The following is an 18,807-nucleotide window of genomic DNA, read 5'->3' as shown; positions in this document are numbered from 1 at the left end:
CGCTGTAAAATGCGGGAAGTATTTTATAGAGATCATGGTGAGCCGAGCTGGATCCACTTTAAGCGCTCGAAGTGCGTGAACTGTGAGCAAGGAAGTTGTTTCACGTGAGAGTAACTGGCACTTCTTTACTTTTGCAGGTAAAGAAACCTTGTACGGAGTCAGATGGTTCAGAGCCACAGAATCCCAGGTATGGTACTCGAGGGCAAATGCTGACCAGCTGCAGTGCAGTGCCAGAGCCTGAGGCAGAGGTGTGCTGCAGATAAATAACATCAGAGTGTGAGAGAGACATATTTTGCAAAGAAAAAGTGGTTGGATCAATTCTAATGGTTTTTGCACTGAAAGGAATTGGAGTTTTTCTTTGTTGTTTTTATATTTCCCCACCCTTTTTCCCAGTTAAAGATGTGGGATAGCATTTTGTTTGAGTTTAATGCCATAATTCTGAGTTATTATCCTCCAAAAAAAAACCCCAAAAAACCCCAAAACAACAAACCAGCTACTTAAATGTGTAATAGTGTAGGGAAATCTATGTCATCAAATCTCACTCTCTTCATTTATTCCTTTTCTGCACATCTGAGTCTTGAAGTTTAGAGACCATAAAGCTTATTTTCAGCGTGAGCAATTTAGTTTTCACTTAGGGAAATTCACCTCTATGAAAACTCCTTTGTTTTCACTTGTGGAAAACATGCCACTGTGTTCATAAGTTGGGAAGAGTCCATACATTCTGGAAAAAGGCACTTTTCAAACAGAGTATTGTTTAGTTTTATGTATGTGCAAAAAAGAGGAAAGGAAATGGATTTAACTTCTGTGTTTTACATGTGTGTATGTATGTGTAACAGATAATTTTGAGCAGATGAAGTAGTATTTGTTTTAGATGTGCTGTTAAATGATCATCTTCTTGTGTTTAGTGAGCTGTTGAACCTACAGTGGTTGATTTTCTTCAACAGTTTGTTGGTTTGTAGCACCTTTTTGTCTTAACTTTGTCTGGCTTCTGTTTAGAAGATCTCTTTAAAAGATCACAAAAACTCAGGAGCTTTAATTGTGAGGGGGCAGCTACAAACCAAACCTGACCTCACACTAAGATTGAGGTTAAAACTCAGAAAAACCAAGTAACTCAAGATTTGTCTCCCTATCCTATCCCTAGCTATGTCTTTGAGCCTGTAGGAAGCAGGATCCTGCAGGGTTCACCTGTAATATCCAATGCCCATGTAATATCCAATGCCCATATAATATCTGTGGCTCAAGCTGTGCACCACCTGATTTTCTTTGATTAGCTCGTATCAGTTATCAATATATCCTTTCATCTAGCTTGGCAAGAACTGAATGTATGAGAATACATCATTCAATATCCATATAGCATAGTAGCAGTTTTGCTCTGGTCTTCAGTGGAGGAATGTTTGCCTTTCAGTCTTCATTTAATAACTTCTAAATGGAAAAAAAAAAATATATATCTGCCATGCTGCTGCTTTGCATTAAAATATATTATAAAATTTAAGTTCATTCCAAGTATTTTGAAGGTCTGGAGAATCCCAGCTTAACAACATGTTCATGTGCCTAGTTTTAAGTGTCTTGCTTGTCCAATGAGGCTGTTATGTTTCAAGGCTTTAAAAAATGAAGTCCATAATCTGACGTGGTTTCATCAGAGTGTGATATTGTAACAAACCTGAAGACTTAGAATGCTGGGGACAGAGTGCCTAGAGAGTGGCCAGACAGATAGGGACCTGGAGGTACTGGTCAATAGTACTGAACATGAACCACCAGTGTGCCTAGGTAGCCAAGAAGGTCAATGGCATCCTGGCCTGTATCGGGAATAGTGTGGCCAGCAGGACCAGAGAAGTCCTTCTGCCCCTCTACTCAGCACTGGTTAGGCCACACCTTGAGTACTCTGTACAGTTCTGGGGCCCTCAGTTTAAGAAAGATGTTGAGGTGCTTGAACATGTCCAGAGATGGGCAGCAAGGCTGTGAAGGGTCTGGAGCACAGCCCTACAAGTTGCAGCTGAGGGATCTGGGGTTGTGCAGCTTGGAGAAGAGGAGGCTCAGGGAGACCTTACTGCTCTTTACAACTACCTCAAGGCAGGTTGTACCTAGGTGGGGTTGGTCTCTTCTCTCAGGCACCCAGTGACAGAACAAGAGGACACAGCCTCAAGCTGTGCCAGGGCAGGCTTAGGCTGTATGTTAGGAAGAAGTTCTTCACAGCAAGAGTGATTGGCATTGGAATGGGCTGCCCCGGGGAGGTGGTGGAGTCACCATCCCTGGAGGTGTTTTGAAGGATCTCAACAGTGTTTTCCAACCTCGTTAATTCTGTGGTTCTGTACTGTCATTACCTCTGCACATCAGGATTTTTCTTTGAAGCTGGTGCTAACTTCTTTGTGCCAAGTCTGAGGAATAGGATACTCTTCCTCCCAAGTGCAGAAGGGAACCTGTGTTACAAATAGCCAATCTGGTGGCTACATCTCTTAGGTTTGTTGTTGCTGGTTTTTCTGAGGTGCCTTTTCAAACAGAAATGCTTTTCATTTTGAGGTCCACAGCCTCGGTTTGAGGATATATCAGATGGAGTTGGAATTAATGTTCCTGGCCTGAGTGTGTGCAGTGCTTTGTACACAGCCCGAGGCAGCTTTTCTTGGTCAGAGCTGGGTGAGCGATGTGACTTTGGTCTCGCAGGGTAATCTCCTGCAGACCTTTGGCTGGAGTGGCGCTAGAGGGCACCGCGCAGCGTATAACACTTTAAAGCCTCCAGCAAGGTAATTCTTCTCTAAACAAGGCTTAAGTGAAAACATTTCACATAAAATGAAACATCAGCATAAAAACGAATGCTGGAGACACACAGCCCTACAGAATAGCTCCTGACTTGGGACCTAGGGCCAATATCATTCATTTATTTAGCTAGCTTTATAGTCTGTTGCTTTTGGATTTGAAACTATTACAATAAATGCAGATGGAAAGTGTTTTTACAGTAGGGAAGTAATTAAACTGGGTGTGGGAACTTTGTCAGAATTCTTAGAGTGACATATGTGTATCAGCAGATTCTTTGTCTGTCTTGGCTTTGGTTTGTCTTTTAGAAACACTCAAGCTGCAGATGTGACTAGTAATTTTTTTCTTCTATTAGAGAATTTACTAACCTGTGCAGCATATCAAAAGATGCTTTCCAGAAGCATCCAGCTATATATATAGTAGAAATTAACCTTGCCAGCGTTTATTTATATGAAGTGGCTATTGCTGCAACAGGCAGGTAAGTGACACAGATGGAGAGGGAAGTGTAGTTAAGAACTGAAGTGGTGGTGGATAGGTGAGTTAGTAGACACAGAAGGAAACATGCATGAGTTTGGTATCTCAGCCACAAATTTTGATTTGTAAATGATCTTGTCTTACAAATTCTCTTGGAGTCTCTTGGGAATTACACACTGGCCATGAATAGTTTTATCCACAGATTTTTAGGCATTATACATAAATGGTGCTATTAAACCTAACCACGATGGTATTGTGACTGTGTCACTGTTATGGTGATTTGTCATAGAAACCAAATCCACCCTGCAAATCTGGCTAAGCCATCCAGTCATGCAACACCAATTGCTGGGTAAGATTTTTTTCTGGCATATAGATTTTTTTTCTGGCATCCAGTTCTAAGGCAGTAAATGCTTGGGACTTGCTAACTGTCGTACAGCAGGTCTGGGTGAGGCTGGCATAACTTGCATGGGTGACAGCTCTGGCGTGCTGACCCTGTATCAAACTGGCTAATCAGTTTAGGAGAAGTTCCAGTGTTCAGAGCCTATAAACATACATTGCTTGTAATGTTTGTATATGATGGATATACTGTTAGAATGGTACCAATCCCAAGTGTTCCAAACAGCTCCTGCATTAGATTTAAGAACATACAAGGATTGCTGAAGTCTGGTGCAAGTGTTTTTGCAACTATTAATAAGATCCCTTTAGTGCATAAATAGTCCAATAAGTCATTTTAATTCTAGTAGGAGAGTGTTTTCTTGCCTTAAAATTGTAAGCTACACTCGTGGCCTCATACCCCAAGACCTTACTAGAATATGTATCATTCTGAAGTCTGATAAAATGAGAAGTACCAAGTGCCAGACTCACACTCATCCTCAGCAACAGCATATTTGTTTTGGCTGCACACTGCAGGGCAGCATCTTTTTTCAGACAACTAGGCTACTTGATGAACATCTCTGCTACCCTCAGATCTTCTTTCCCTCTTACCAGACCAGCCAGAGATGCCACTTTAAAAGCAAAGTTGCATCAAGGTTTAAGGTCTAACAACAAATACTGTATTTTATGTGCTACAAAATTAAATAGGGAAGAGAGAAAGGAGGGGAGGGAGAGTAAATAACTGCAAGTGGAATTTTAGCTGCTGCTTCTTTCTTGAAGTCCCCTGACTAGAGAAAAAAAAAAAAAAAGCTCTGCTTTTTTACCTTCTGGAGAGAATAAAAGAGGGTGCAGAAGAATGATGAGATTTTTCTGACAGCTGAGACAATTTCTTTTTATCCTGGAAAGGTAAAGGAAGATAGCCATATATTTCATATACATTCCATCTTTAAACCATGACCTTTACAATGTGAAGGTGATACCTGTGGGGGAAAAAACGGAAAACACAAAGATTTTGACAAGTGGTTTTGTACACTTGGGATGAGAATTGACTGACAAGCTGACTTAAGAAAATACACAGTGGTGTCAAAAAAAGTGTTAGTTTGGGTATTCACAAAAGGCCAATGGATCTGTGTAATGGTAAGTTAAAGCTAAGCACTACGGAGTCAGAAAACTCTGTTCTTGTTGCATCATTTTTAAATGATGGATCCAGTATCTCATCCTGTGTTCGTTATTCCTTATTTGTCTTCTCCTTCATATACTTGGGATTTTTTAAAATTTCTAAATGCAAAAGAAAGGGAAGGGAAGTTGCTTTTAAACTAACTGTCCCTTTTAGAGCTTTATCAAATCCTACAGGGGAAGTGCAATCAGAGGCATTGTAGCTATTGCATTAGGACCAGCTAGACAAAGTTCATTCCTATGTATTGCTGAACAATGCAGATTCACCAGTGGTGATCACTGGTGAATACTGAACTATATGCATAGGCACAGTTGTCACACAAACAGGATGTCTAAAAAAGCATACAGGAATTATGTCTAAAATGTATTTTTAAGAAGTCTCCAATATTTCAGTTTAATATGGGTTTCAGTGAGGCTTTGAGCATGGATCGCAGCTGTTCATCAGATGATTGCTGTCCTGTTAATCCACACCCACACTGCTTAAAAGTGCACATAGGGAGATTTAAAAGATAAGAATTCCCATTTCTGTTTATTTCATCCTAAAGCCTCTCATCAAACTTTTAAATGAGAAATAGACTTCCATATTTTCTCACTGGACTCATTTTAATACTCGTGGATTTTCATTGGTGAGGATATGTGCAAGTACATGTACACGTCCAGAGACACTTACTGCTATTAAAGCATTCACAAGTAAATAAATGGTATTTTATTACACTGCTGTCTACAACTACCTGAAGGGAGGTTGTAGCCTGGTGGGGTTGGTCTCTTCTGCCAGGCAACCAGCAATAGAACAAGGGGACACAGTCTCAAGTTGTGCCAGGGCAACTATAGGCTGGATGTTAGGAGGAAGTTCTTCACAGAAAGCGATTTGCCACTGGAATGGGCTGCTCAGGGAGGTGGTGGAGTTGCTGTCCCTGAAGGTGTTCAAGAAAAGTCTCTCTCTTTATAACAGATGCCCTTTATGTACTTTTACATACATGGGTCTGAGGTCCCCCCTCATCCTTCTCAAAGCTGAACAAGCTCGGTTCTCTCAGCCTTCTTTCATATGACAAATCTCATGTTGTAACTCCTCAGCCCAAATTCAAGTGTTACAGCTATCTGACAGATTCTGTGATGCTGTCATGCCTTTCCCATGATTATTTGAACACAGCTGATCCTAGCAGAGACAGACCAGCAGTACCTTCCTGTTCATTTACAATTCAAGAGATGAACAAATATTTGCTGTTACATGGTGAAAAGCAGTTTTATGACTGAGCTTCCAAGCAAGAAAAGTTAACGTTAGGTATGAAACTTGCCACTGAAGTTTCACTTATTTTAACATTTAAAGTAAACAGTATTAATTGTGCAGTAAAAATGTGCAAGCTCAGGCTGTCGAGATTTCATGTGCCACATTATGCTCCCTGATTTTTTTTATGCATGTCTTATTTAAAAGATAAGGCTTTATGGTCTGTGACCCTGTGCTAGTTTGAAGCAGGCTAGAATGTTTTGGTGAGAAGGACTAGATCACAGGCTGTGAAATCAAAACAATGGTGATGTCTGCTTCACTCATAGGCTTGCTGAGATGTATAAAAACATGTCAAAATATAGATAAGACACTCGGCACCACTCTTGCTGGGGCTGCTGGCTGAGCTGCATCTCTCTAACCTCACCCTCCATTTTGGGCTAATCCACTTTGCTTCCTAATCCTCTGGCTGAGCCTCCATTCTTCCTTGGGGCTGGGGTAAGGTTGAGAGGAGTAAGGGGAAGGTGAAGGGGTGGTTGAGAGCCCCTCCTGGGGACTCAGGTTTCTGGGAGGGGAGTTGTGTTTCTGTATTACCTTTTCCCTTGTCTATTTCTGTCTATAACTGTATGTACTGTAAATATCTGCTTGTATATTGTGCTAGCTGTAAATATAAGCTTCATTCATATTTGCAGAGCTGGCTGAGTCTAGTCTGGGTGATTTCTAAAGTGTGGGGGGGCAAGGAACACCCAAACCATCACAGAACCATTTGTACTTTATCTTGGCTAGAGGGTAACTCAGATCTTTTCTGAGTGGAGAATAGTGTAGCTCCACTGTAGCTCGCACTGAATAATCTGTAGATTGTAGTGGCATGATGAATAGGCTTTGTTTGAGGAAACAAGATATTGAGAGGACTGTTTAGTTTAGACTCTAAAGGTGAGATTCATCTCACTCTGAAGCAGATGAGTGAGAAAGGCACTTCTGAGATACAATTTATCTGATGCTCTTTCTATTGACTATAAAGACAGCTTGCTGTATCACTCTCCTCCTCAGCAACCATGCAGACTCCACCATCATCGCCTGTTGCACTGCAGATTTATTCCAAGATCAGCTAGGTATACAATATAAGCAAAAGAAATGACAGCAATTAATTTGATTTTACAAATTCTGTTTTTTTTCTGCAAAACTGCTTAGTTCCAGAGGGGAATGCATGCATGCAAAAACCAAGACTATTCTTCAGGCAGTAAAAAACGCTTTGTGACTAGCTGCTGTTAGTTCTTGGGTTTGGGACCAACTATAGAAAAGAACAGATACAGCTGAAAAGGAGGGGGGAAAAAAATGTCACAAGTAATTTTGGGAACTGCAAGGCAAAAAAATCCAGTCAGCAGGAGGGATAGTATATGTCTGTCAGAATATAACATTTGTGTCAGTGAGGCCACTACAGTTACAACCACTTCACCTAAGAGAAATGTTTGGCAGGAGCAAGCCCAGACTTCTCAGTCAAGGCAGTGGCTGGCAAAAAAGTGCATCACAGTTTCCCAGTTTTAAAATAACTATGTTGTGGAATAAGACTTTTCATAAAGGCTACATTCTGGGACACACAGGCTTAGCTTGTAGTCAAGAGAATGTTTTATACAAATCTGTTACTTATTAAAGGTTTGGTGCACATATTTAGTCTGCGTGCCACTTAGGCAGTTGGAGTCAATCAAAATAGCATCGCCAAGTGGCTGTGCAGCTACATGTAACTGAGTGACATTCAGCACCCACGACAGTTGCACAAGAGTTTCTACAAGGAGTATGTTGCCTTTCTATGTGTGTTGTGTTTTCAGACATGTAGTTTTCAGGCAGAAGTCTTTCCTAGCTTTAGAGCAGTCTCTGGCTGCTGTATGTTCGTTAACTTCAGAACTTCAGTTTTCTGATTACCCCAAGTCTATTGAAACTGGTTGCTGTCTGCTTGTTGGTTTGTGCTGGCTCTGCATCAAGCCCCCAAAGAGTTCTAAAAATATATATGATATGTTTACAGAAATTACAATAATCTATTTAGAGTGCAAACACATGGTAACTGGTGACATCACAGACAAGTATTTGAATTGTTTATATTAACAGATCCCTGTGGCTTTAACAATAAAATTAATGTATTTTTTTAGATTTCTGGTCTCTTACAAATTCCTCTTGCTTTGTTTAAATAGAGCATAACATATTTTCTGTTATAGTAGTGATATTTTTGATGTGTGATCTCAAGCCAGATTGTGTCAATGCTAAGAATTCCATTAACCTGAATCAGTGGCAGGTCAAACTTTGGAATAAATGAAAACAACAAAATCCAAGAAGTTTTGAATGCTTCTTAGAAATTGTTTTCATCTCATTTGAGGGAAAAAAAAGACCAAACAAACCAACCAACAAAAAAGAACCCAAAAAACCTCCAAAACCAACCAACCAAAAAAACCTCCAAATTTCAACAGAAGTCTTAGTAGAAGTAATTTTGGAGTTACCTTCAAATGAAATTCACACAGTCTTTTTGTCTAACATCACATAGCAAAGGGAAGAATTTTCTAGTATGGATTTGTGCTTCTAAAACCTGTGCTGCTGGAATGTGCCCAGAGAAGGGTGATCAGAGGGCTGGAGCACCTTTCCTATAAGGAGAGGCTGAGAGAGTTGGGGCTGTTCAATCTGGAGAAGGGAAGGCTCTGATGAGCCCTTATTGTATCCTTCCAGTATCTGAAGGAGGCCTGCAAGAAAGCTGGTGAGGGACTTCTTAGGGTGTCAGGTGACATGGGGAAATGGAGCAAAACTAGAAGTGGGTAGATTCAGATTGGATGTTAGGAAGAAGCTCTTCACCATAAGGGTGCTGTGATACTGTTTCCAGACATAAAACCATCCTCGCACATGCTGAACTGCTGTTGTGTATGCTCTGCTGTCATAGGCAATGAGACAGTGAGTGCTCTTCAGCTTCATTCCATGTTAGTACTCTTAATAACATCTGGGAAAAACTTACAGAAGTAAAGCTCTGGAGCTATGTCAATAAATAAGTATTAATGACAGACCAGTACCAAAAACCTGTCAACAACTAAAAAGAGAGGAAGATCTACTGAAAAGCTGCAGAGATCACCAACATTTCCAAACTTTAATATATAAGAAGTGCACTGAGATTGGCTTGCTTATAGTAATCATTTCCCTACAGAAACAGCAGCCTGTAAACAAGAATTAATTTTATAATGAAAGTTTCTGGAGAGCACATTGAAATAATCAAGGTAATCCGTTAGCTAGCACTTCAGAACATCTCATTAGGAGCACAGGTACAGCAGAGCATGGTGCAGTTCTTCCCTCAGTTTCTCCATTCCCTTTATCATCCTTTTTTTATATGTGGGTGCTGTGGCACAGCGTAAGTTGGGCACCTATAGCAGCTAGTTTTACACCAGGCAGAAATGAGAAGGTTACATGTTCTAATACTATTCTTTCTACATAAGAAGGTGGGATAATGTAATATATCCAGCATCAGTAAGCTTGCAGATGACACCAAGCTAGGAGCAGGTGTCAATCTGCTGGAGGGTAGGTAGAGCCTTGCAGAGGGACTTTGACAGTGTGCCCAGGTGGCCAGAAGAGCCAGTGGTATCCTGGCCTGTATCAGGAGCAGTGTGGCCAGTAGGACAAGGGAGGTTATTTTCCCCTGTATTCAGCACTGGTCAGGCCACACCTTGAGTGCTTGTGTCAAGTTCTGGGCTCCTCAATTCCAGAGAGATGTTGAGGTGCTGGAACATGTCCAGAGAAGGGCAACAAAGCTGGCGAGAGGCCTGGAGCACAGCCCTGTGAGGAGAGGCTGAGGGAGCTGGGGGTGTTTAGCCTGGAGAAGAGGAGGCTCAGGGGTGGTCTCATTGCTGTCTACAACTACCTGAAGGGAGGCTGTAGCCAGGTGGGGTTGGTCTCTTCTGCCAGGCAACAAGCAAGAGAACAAGAGCACAGAGCCTCAAGTTGTGCCAGGGGAGGTCTAGGCTGGATGTTAGGAGAAAGTTGCCAGAGAGAGTAATTTGCCATTGGAATGGGCTGCCCAGGGAGGTGGTGGAGTCTCCTTCCCTGGAGATGTTCAAGAAAAGCCTGGATGAGACAGTGCCATCCCTAGCTAGAGCTAGGTCTATGGAGGGAGCAGGACAGAAGCCATTCTAAGGGTTTAACATGCACTTGTTACTCATCAGTTTCGGCTACATGAGATATGAGTATGGGTGAGTGACTCAGTGTCCTCCCTGTCTTCCTATGGCACAACTTACTGCTGTCAGATCATGGTGTAGCTGCTGACAGCCTGAGCTGCAACCAGTTGCACAGACGGTATATAAGTTCAGTATTGCTGATCTGCAGAGCAGGCAGGCAAGGTCTAAGTGATTGACCTTTAAAAGAGAAGTTTTTCTTTCACTTCCCTTTCCTGTTCTTCCTCCCCACCCACACACCCATTTTGACTACTGTATATTGAATATGTTGACCTCCTAAGCCGTGGTACCTTTTTGCAGACCTAGTCTTCCTCAGTTTCAGAGAGAGGGGCAAAGGGTGCATGTATTTCATATTAGTTTATTTAAACCTTCAGAAATGGCTTGGGGTAGAGTAAATACTATTTTTGAGGAAAAGGTGATAATCTAAGTTTATATCTGCAAGTAGGTTTTTTGGAGCCTGAATCCTAAAACTGGATTGGCTTTTGTGCCATAAAATCACAGCACATAAAATCACAATGAGAAGGAGCTCTGTTTCATTCTTTCTCCCTTGGTCTATTTTTTGCTCTGTCATATCACATTACAGCAGTACACAAGAGAACTAATTCAGACTCTGTTCCACCTTCTTTGACCTCTTGGATACTCCAAATATATCTTACCTTTAGTGAGTCTGAATAGCAAAAAGTATTTGGTTCCACCTACTTTGCACTTCAAATCTAGTTGAATAGATTCCTAGAAGAATGCATGCATTAGAAAACCTGGGTATTTAGATCCAAATCCCCTGTTCTGAGATGGGTATGGGTTACTTTATAAATTAATCACATTTTTTCCTCCAATATTTTGAAGTCTTAAGTTCTTGATTAGGTATTTCCTAACCTGTTCAGACACTTTTTTTAAAGGATCATGTCTAAGCCTGTGTTCTTGGTAAGCATTTAAGTAATACCGTGGTTGCTATGCTGTGCTAGATTTTAACATGGAAGAAAACAATTTTGTGCTATCCTACTCAATCCTAATCAGTCACTAGAGTAGTAATGCAGGAACCAAAAAACCCCAACCCCCCTAAAACCAATGTATTAAGACCGCATGCAAATAAGCTAATTGCCAAGTTTGCTTTCTGTTTTCTAATGTCTGCGTCTTTCACGTTGCACATGTGTGATAGTATTTCAGACTTGGTCTATTCTCTTTGTGTCAAGGTACCTTTATCAGAGAGTAATTGTGCTTCAGCTCTCTCCACTCACAGCTTAGGCTGAGCACCAGTCGTTGTCCTCTGGGAGCAGAAGTCAGAGGATCCAGATAACAGTAGGGAATGAGACTCCTCTAAGCAGCATCTGGCTCTCTGGCAGATTTGTCAAACACTTCTGCTAATGGGTTTGGATTTGCCTGGGGGTCTTTTATGTGGTTACATTGCAGATGGCCTGTCTGTTCTATCTTCTCCATTTGAATGTTTTTATTTCAAATAATAGTAAAGAAACCCAAAAAACCCAAACATCAAAAAACTTTCATCTGACCCTCGGAGTTTATATGCTCCTTTCCAACTTCTAAGGTTCTTTATGAGTCTTGTAAGGTGACTGTGCAGGCTCCATTCTGTTAGAAATCACAAAGCTTTCCATATATTCAAATGTCTATCTTGACTTTTGTTGGCAATTCTGAATTTAGTTCTCTGGTTTAGCTGCCAAGTGTTATAATTTGCTGTGATCAGAGTCTGTGTTGTCATCAAATTTCTTTGGGACTTGGCTTTCGTAGGGCAGAAGTAACTTGAACTCCCCTTGGAGCATAAACCACACTTACCTTCCACTGGCCATCCACTTTTGACAACCTGCATTCAAATCTGGATTTGATTAACTCTGGAAGGGGGCCTACAAAAAGGCTGGGGAAGGACTTTTTAGGATATCAAGGAGTGACAGGACTAGGGGGAGTGGAGCGAAGATGGAGGTGGGGAGATTCAGACTGGACATGAGGAGGAAGTTTTTCAGCATGAGAGTGGTGAGAGCCTGGAATGGGTTGCTCAGGGAGGTGGTTGAGGCCCCATCCCTGGAGGTGTTTAAGGCCAGGATGGATGAGGCTGTGGCTGACCTAGGGTAAGGTGTCCCTGAGGATGGCAGTGTGGTTGGAACTAGATGATCCTTGTGGTCCCTTCCAACCCTGACTGATTCAATGATTCTATGAAATGAGCATGATGGGCTCAATCTTAATTCATAGGAGATTCATATCTGCCATTTAAGAGAGGCCCAGCATTGACCCAAGTCTGTGGGAAGGTATATTTGGCAGAAAGGGACACACAGTCCCCATATAAATGAAGCAGTTTCATGGATTGACTTTTTACCGAAAGTATTTATAGTGTGGCATGAGCAGAGTCGGCAGAAAGGGAGAAGATCCTGTTTGGTAATTTTTGGTTTAGTTCAGGTTCACTTCAGAACAGAATCTGTCACTTTAATTTTTAAGGGCTTGGGGGTTATTTATTTGCTTTTTTGGTGTAGAAATAATTGGCAGGTGACTAGACATAAGATCATGTTTTATTCCTGTATTATTTCAGGATTGTGTCTTATTTTTCTTCTAATTATGTAGATTAAATTAAGCAGAAAAAAACCCTCTTTGCTCTCAGGGATTTAGTGCTTTTCATGACTTTCTCAAAATAGTACAGGGAAGCATATTCATCCCCATCCCTCCTGGTGCTTCATTTTTAGACTGTATTTCTCAGCAGTTGTAGTTTAAAATTTTGATGAGAAACAAAAATAATTCAATTATAAAAAGAAATCATGATGTTATTAATATCTTCTATTAGTGCCTTGTCTTACAAATCACATTCAAGAGAGATGTCGACATAATGGAATGTGTCTAGAGAAGAGTGATGAAGCTGGTGAGGGGCCTGGAATATAGCCCTGTGAGGAGAGGCTGAGAGAGCTGGGGGTGTGCAGCCTGGAGAAGAGGAGGCTCAGGGCAGACCTCATTGCTGTCTGCAACTACCTGAAGGGAGGCTGTAGCCAGGTGGGAGTTGGTCTCTTCTCCCAGGCAACCAGCAACAGAACAAAGGGACACAGTCTCAAGTTGTTCTGAGGGAGGTCTAGGCTGGATGTTAGGAGGAAGTTGTTGCCAGAGAGAGTGATTGGCATTGGAATGGGCTGCCCAGGGAAGTGGTGGAGTCGTTGTCCCTGGAGGTGTTGAAGCAAAGCCTGGATGAGGCACTTAGTGCCATGGTCTTGTTGATTGGACAGGGCTGGGTGCTAGGTTGGACTGAATGATGTTGGAGGTCTCTTCCAATCTGGTTGATTCTATGAACCACTGGGAAAGCAGTGCTAAATGCAGTGAATTTGCAGTCTTAAGTCTGCAGGATAGATGTATGTGAACTTAAAAACCAGCAGCTCTGGAGAATTTGTTTCCCTCTTCACTGTTTTTACCTCAGGACTTGAACAGAAGTGGAAAGTTAATGATTTTTAAAGGCTAGGCAGTGTGTCAGAAGTCATGGCAAGGTCAAACTATTTGGTGTAAGCTGTTTAGCAGAGGAAACTCTAAAGGACAGTTTCCACTGAGCAGGCTGGTTTGCAGTGCTACTGTGTTTTTGCAGGCACAGAGAGAGGCTGAAGCGGTGGCACTGTCTACTTACCCCTGCAAGTATCCCCCCTGCCCAGATGAGACACTGCCATGAAGGTCGAGCTGAACCAGATTTGTAGCTGATACCTGCTCCTTCTTGTGTCTCAAGGGGATAATTCAGGGCAGATTGTGCCCTAGAGCTCCTCAACAACACATATTTATTGACTCCCAGTAAAATCCCCTACTTCACCCCAAATTAAAAAGGTATATAAAAACTACACGTATGCTTTAAGCATCAAATTATAAAATGACTTGGGGAAATGAAACATGTAAAACATGTGAGCATTTGATAACAATTTCAAAGAGCCACCAGCATGAGTACCTTTATCAGGGCATCATTCCATCTCCTGCTCAGAAGAACAGAAATGGGTTTGAATGTAATTAGTTAGTAAAAGTGACTGCAATAATCTCTCCGTTCTTTCAGCTGTGCAGGTAATGAAGTAAACTGGACTTAACAGGAAGCATGTGCTAGTTTGAGGCAAATTGGAATGTTGTAGTGAGAGAAATTAGATTATAGGCTGTGAAAAGGAAACAGTGGTGATGTGTACTTCACTTCTAGGCTTGCTGAGATGGATAAAAACAAGAACACAAATCAGCTGGTGTCTGTGCTTTCTTCTTGGGCTTCTTCTGTATAACTAATCCTTCTGCTTTCTAACCCCCCTTGCTGATCCTTCAACCTCACCTTGCACATAAGGTGTGTTCTGGGATAAGGGAGTGGGGTGGAAAGAAGGTGGAAGGGTGGTTGGGAGCCTCTCCTTGGAACTCTGGTTTCTGGGAGGGCTGTTGTGTTTCTGTATTACTTTTAACTTGTATATTTGTCTATATCTGTATAGATTGTAAATACCTACTTGTATATTGTGCTAGGCTCTAAATATAAAGCTTCATTCCTTAACTGCCAGTTCAGCTGAGTCTAGTCTGGGTGATTTCATTTTGAGGTGGGGGGCAGGTAACACCCAAACCATCAGAAAGCATAGGATAGAGAAGCAGTTAAATCATCAGACCGTCAGGAAGTGGCATATGTTTGTTTTATATTCTAAACCTAGCCCATTGTTGTGACTGTAGTTAGAGAACAGAAATAATTGCTTTTGACACAAACTGTTTTGGAGCCAAACATAATGTGCTCCACATGAGGTAAACTACAGAATATTTGTCTTGGGAGCCAAACTCAGCTCAGGTTTAACTTTTAAGGGAAACTTGACTGTTTAGCGTGTGATGCATTAATGTTTCCCATGTTAAGGCTGCTTGCCAGTACCTCTTTATATCTTACATTAAAATAAGAAACAACCAAACAAAAAACCACAACAGAACAAACCCAGAAAACTCCAGGACAAGGGGACACAGTCTCAAGTTGTGCCAGGGTAGGTATAGGCTGGATATTAGGAAGTTGTTCTTCACAGAGAGAGTGATTTCCCATTGGAATGGGCTGCCCAGGGAGGTGGTGGAGGCACCGTCCCTGGGAGTCTTCAAGAAAAGCCTGGCTGAGGCACTTAGTGCCATGGTCTAGTTGATTGGTTAGGACTGGGTGATAGGTTGGACTGGATGATCTTGGAGGTCTCTTCCAACCTGACTGATTCTATGATTCTATGAATGTGAAGTTTTGAGTTGGAGGAGAATGAAAAGTACAAGTTCTTGGCAACTCCTGTAATCTGCCTGGTCTGTTATCATAACTCATCCTTTCTGGAGGTGGATGAAGTTCTCACAAGGCCTCTTCTAAGAAATTACACTGAAATGAGGTATGATTACTCAAATACAGCACACTTGAAAGAGCTTCTTTTCCCATGGGCAATCCCAGGCAAAGAAGAGCCATGTTTCAGTAACTGGTTTGAAATAGAGCAGGCATTTCAATTCGGGGTAAGTCAGACACAACTCTGCTTTCTTGTTACGAAAGTGTGAGTTCATACTTGCATCGTGCAGTCCAGGCTCCATTGAAGCAAAGTGTCCAGACTTTGATCCCTGATTGTCCAATTTTATATTTGCTTGACTGTTTCCTTACATGAACCAAGTTGTCATTATGATCTTGTAGTTACTGATAGGATCATGGAATTGGACCTCGAAGCTCATCCAGTTCCAACCCCAAGGCATAGGCAGGGATATCTCCCACTAGAACAGGTCTCTCAAGGCCTCATCCAACCTGGCCTTGAACACTTCCAGGGAGAGAGCAGCCACAACCTCCCTGGGCAACCTGTGCCAGTGTCTCACCACCCTCACTGGAAAGAACTTCTTCCTAACATCCAGTTTAAATCTCCCCTCTGCCAGTTTAAATCCATTACTCCTTGTCCTGTCATTACAAGACCTTGTAAATAGTTGCTCCCCAGCCTTCCTGTAGGCCCCTTCAGATATTGGAAGACTACTCCAAAGTCTCCTCAAAGCCTTCTCTTCTCCAGGCTCTTGTAGTCTATCCTCATAGCAGAGCTGTTCCAGCCCTCTGAGCATCTTCATGACCTCTTCTGGACTCACTTCAATAGTTTGATGTCTTGGGGGCTTCAGAACTGCACACAGTACTCCAGGTGGGGTCTAACATGGGCAGAGTAAAAGGGGAGAATCCCTTCCCTTGCCCTGCTGCCCATGCTTCTCTTGATGCAGCCCAGGACACGGTTGCTGTCTGGGCTGTGTGCACACTGTCAACTCATGTTGAGCTTTTCATCAACCAGGACCCCCAGGTCCTTTTCCTCAGGGCTGTTTTCCAGCCATTTGCCAGTCTGTATTTGTGCTTATATTTCAATTAATAATGTGGATATAGACTAGGCACAAATACCTACACGCAGGTATTCCAGCTGTACCATCTTCTCTGGTGATGGTGTTTATGCAACAGATAAAGGTAATGAAATATATGCTCCCTTGCTGAAAATGTAGATCCAGCTACTCCACAGACAAACCTAGATTGAAGGGTACTTAGAGGTGCATCAGATCTAAATGGAAGAGTTACCCCATTGCCAAAGGAGATCTCCAGCACCTTAGGAAAAGGTCTGAGGAATTGTACCATTTCCTCTCCAGAAATATATTTGGAAGGTAGCGCAATGCTGATGTTATCCCTAGAAATTCTTCTTTCTCATTTGTGCATGAGTACCAGGGATTTGGAGTACCTTCTGTACTTTGATGTTTCTTTCCATCTAAGTCTGCTGTTAATAAATGTCTTGGAAGAGAGTATTTCCTTTCATGAAAGAGTGAAGGTGCTAGAGCATATCCTATTTATTGTCCATAGTAAATCAGGGGTTCAAACAAACCTTTCAAGATTCCCCTTCTTATTCCACCTGAAATCAGACTGTCATGCCCTGAGGAACACTGCCTTGTGCTTTCTCTGAGGTGTTTTGAAGTTCTGTGCACTAAGCAGGGTGGCTTCAAAGGCTGTATTTTACAAAGGACAGATTAGCAACAGGCTAGTAATTGGCAGAGCTAATCATCTCCACATTCCTCTGCATATAGGAGAAATAGTCTTTGTTGCTCAAATTAGACTTAAAAACACAAAAGGAAGAGTTAATGAGATTCTCCTGTCACTGGGCTTGTTACCTGCTCCTTACCTCTGACCAGGTCACCTGTAAGAGATGCAGAAAGGACTCTGAAATGCTCAGCAGATTGTTCAGATGGGACTCCGAGCTGTTCCGTTGCAGCGTAGGCACAGGCTTGCTGTTTGTGCTTCAGTCATCTCCACAGAAGTGTTTGCTATTTGTTTATGACACAGTTCATCATGTTGTTAGAACCAAATGCCACTTCATCTGGAAGCGATCAGAAGTGGAAATGGGAGCTGTTTGGTCAACTGCTCTTTTTAAATGGAGCCCTGTGAACCAAAGACTTGCGTTAAGGTCTTGCGCATCTGTAAAGCAGTAGCCTGTGTTTCCTGTAAGCTGGACACCTGACAGCTCCCTGTGGAACAGCAGTGATTTATTTAAATGCTCACATAATGACTTCAAAACCTACTTCAGCCTCCATTTTTTCAAGTAGCAGATTAAGTGTGAGTTTAACCTCCTGTGTAGCTCTACATGCTTTCTGTTCGTACTAGGAAGAGTAGCTGCCTAATGCAGCCTGTGGGGCATGTGGCAGTGTGTGAGACAGGATTCTACCTGGGCTCACCTGTAGCTTGAGATCACTGCTGCTGTTGGGACTGTGTGGCATGGGATTAGTGTGTGCCAGCTGGTGCTCAGACACACTCCACTAGAGCCCAGTTTCAGAGTGGTCCAGCCTATACATGGACTAAGAATTAATCTCCTTATTCTCTCTGCTATGCCATCCTGCTGGTCCTTACTATTGATTAGTTTAGATGTTGTCTGTCTGGCTCCCAGAGTGGTTCTCTTCAGCCAGCTGTCTTTTCCTTTAAGAACAGGGGAAATCTTTTCAGACACCACATTACCTCTTTCCAGATACTTCCTCCAGTGCTTGGAGCTTAGACCGTGACCTGAAATCATAGCACATCAAATCTGTGGCAGTCCTGTTTGAATGGCCCAAAGAAACCCATCTGAAAATCTGAGATCCAGCTGGCCAGAAGATATCACTCTGTGTAGCTTTTCTTTTTGTGTCTTCATTAGTTTATTGCATCAGAATGAATAGTGCCCCATACAAAACTATCATGTGCCTTCAGCAAATGAAACCACTCAAAACCTGCAGAGTGGAGAGGTAAGGTAGAAGGGAAGCCATATGGAAAAAAAAGCTTCAGGTTATCTGCTTTTTCAATGGCAGCCTGCCTGTTTCACTAGTGCAGACCTGTGTTTTGTAACTGGAGAAACCTCCTGAGCATAGAGAGGGTTGAGCTGGAAGTTTGTGCTGAGGTAAATAATTTAATGTGTTCCCCTCCTGATTTGTCTTGATTTTTATCTGTTGACTGTAATACTTGTTGGCTTTGGACAAATGAACTAACATGTCCAACAGGAGAATCTAGAAGTGAGTCCTAGAATTTGCTCTATGTTTCAGCTACAAGTGTGGAAATGCAACTTGATTTTACATTGTCTTCTAATTGTGTGAGGGAAATGACATTCATTCCTAATAAAAGTCAGAAACCAGTGAGAAAATAATGTCTTGTGGCTGTGTGGCCAACTGAACTGT

The 18,807-nt window shown here is 42.1% G+C and overlaps 1 protein-coding gene across 17 annotated transcripts in view; it reads left to right on the top strand.

The window, feature by feature from the left end:
* Positions 1-18,807, top strand: part of EYA4 (EYA transcriptional coactivator and phosphatase 4) — a 145,300-nt gene that overhangs the window by 65,251 nt on the left and 61,242 nt on the right. For all 17 annotated transcript variants that reach the window (XM_064169238.1, XM_064169237.1, XM_064169236.1 and 14 more), the window contains one exon: positions 138-187. In XM_064169238.1, the coding sequence (XP_064025308.1) occupies positions 138-187 (50 nt within the window). The remainder of the gene's footprint in view (positions 1-137; positions 188-18,807) is intronic.

This window comes from Pogoniulus pusillus, chromosome 31 (assembly GCF_015220805.1).
Source record: "Pogoniulus pusillus isolate bPogPus1 chromosome 31, bPogPus1.pri, whole genome shotgun sequence".
Taxonomy (NCBI): domain Eukaryota; kingdom Metazoa; phylum Chordata; class Aves; order Piciformes; family Lybiidae; genus Pogoniulus; species Pogoniulus pusillus.
The sequence above is the reverse complement of the archived record's forward strand: the minus strand, read 5'-3'. Positions and strand labels throughout refer to the sequence as shown.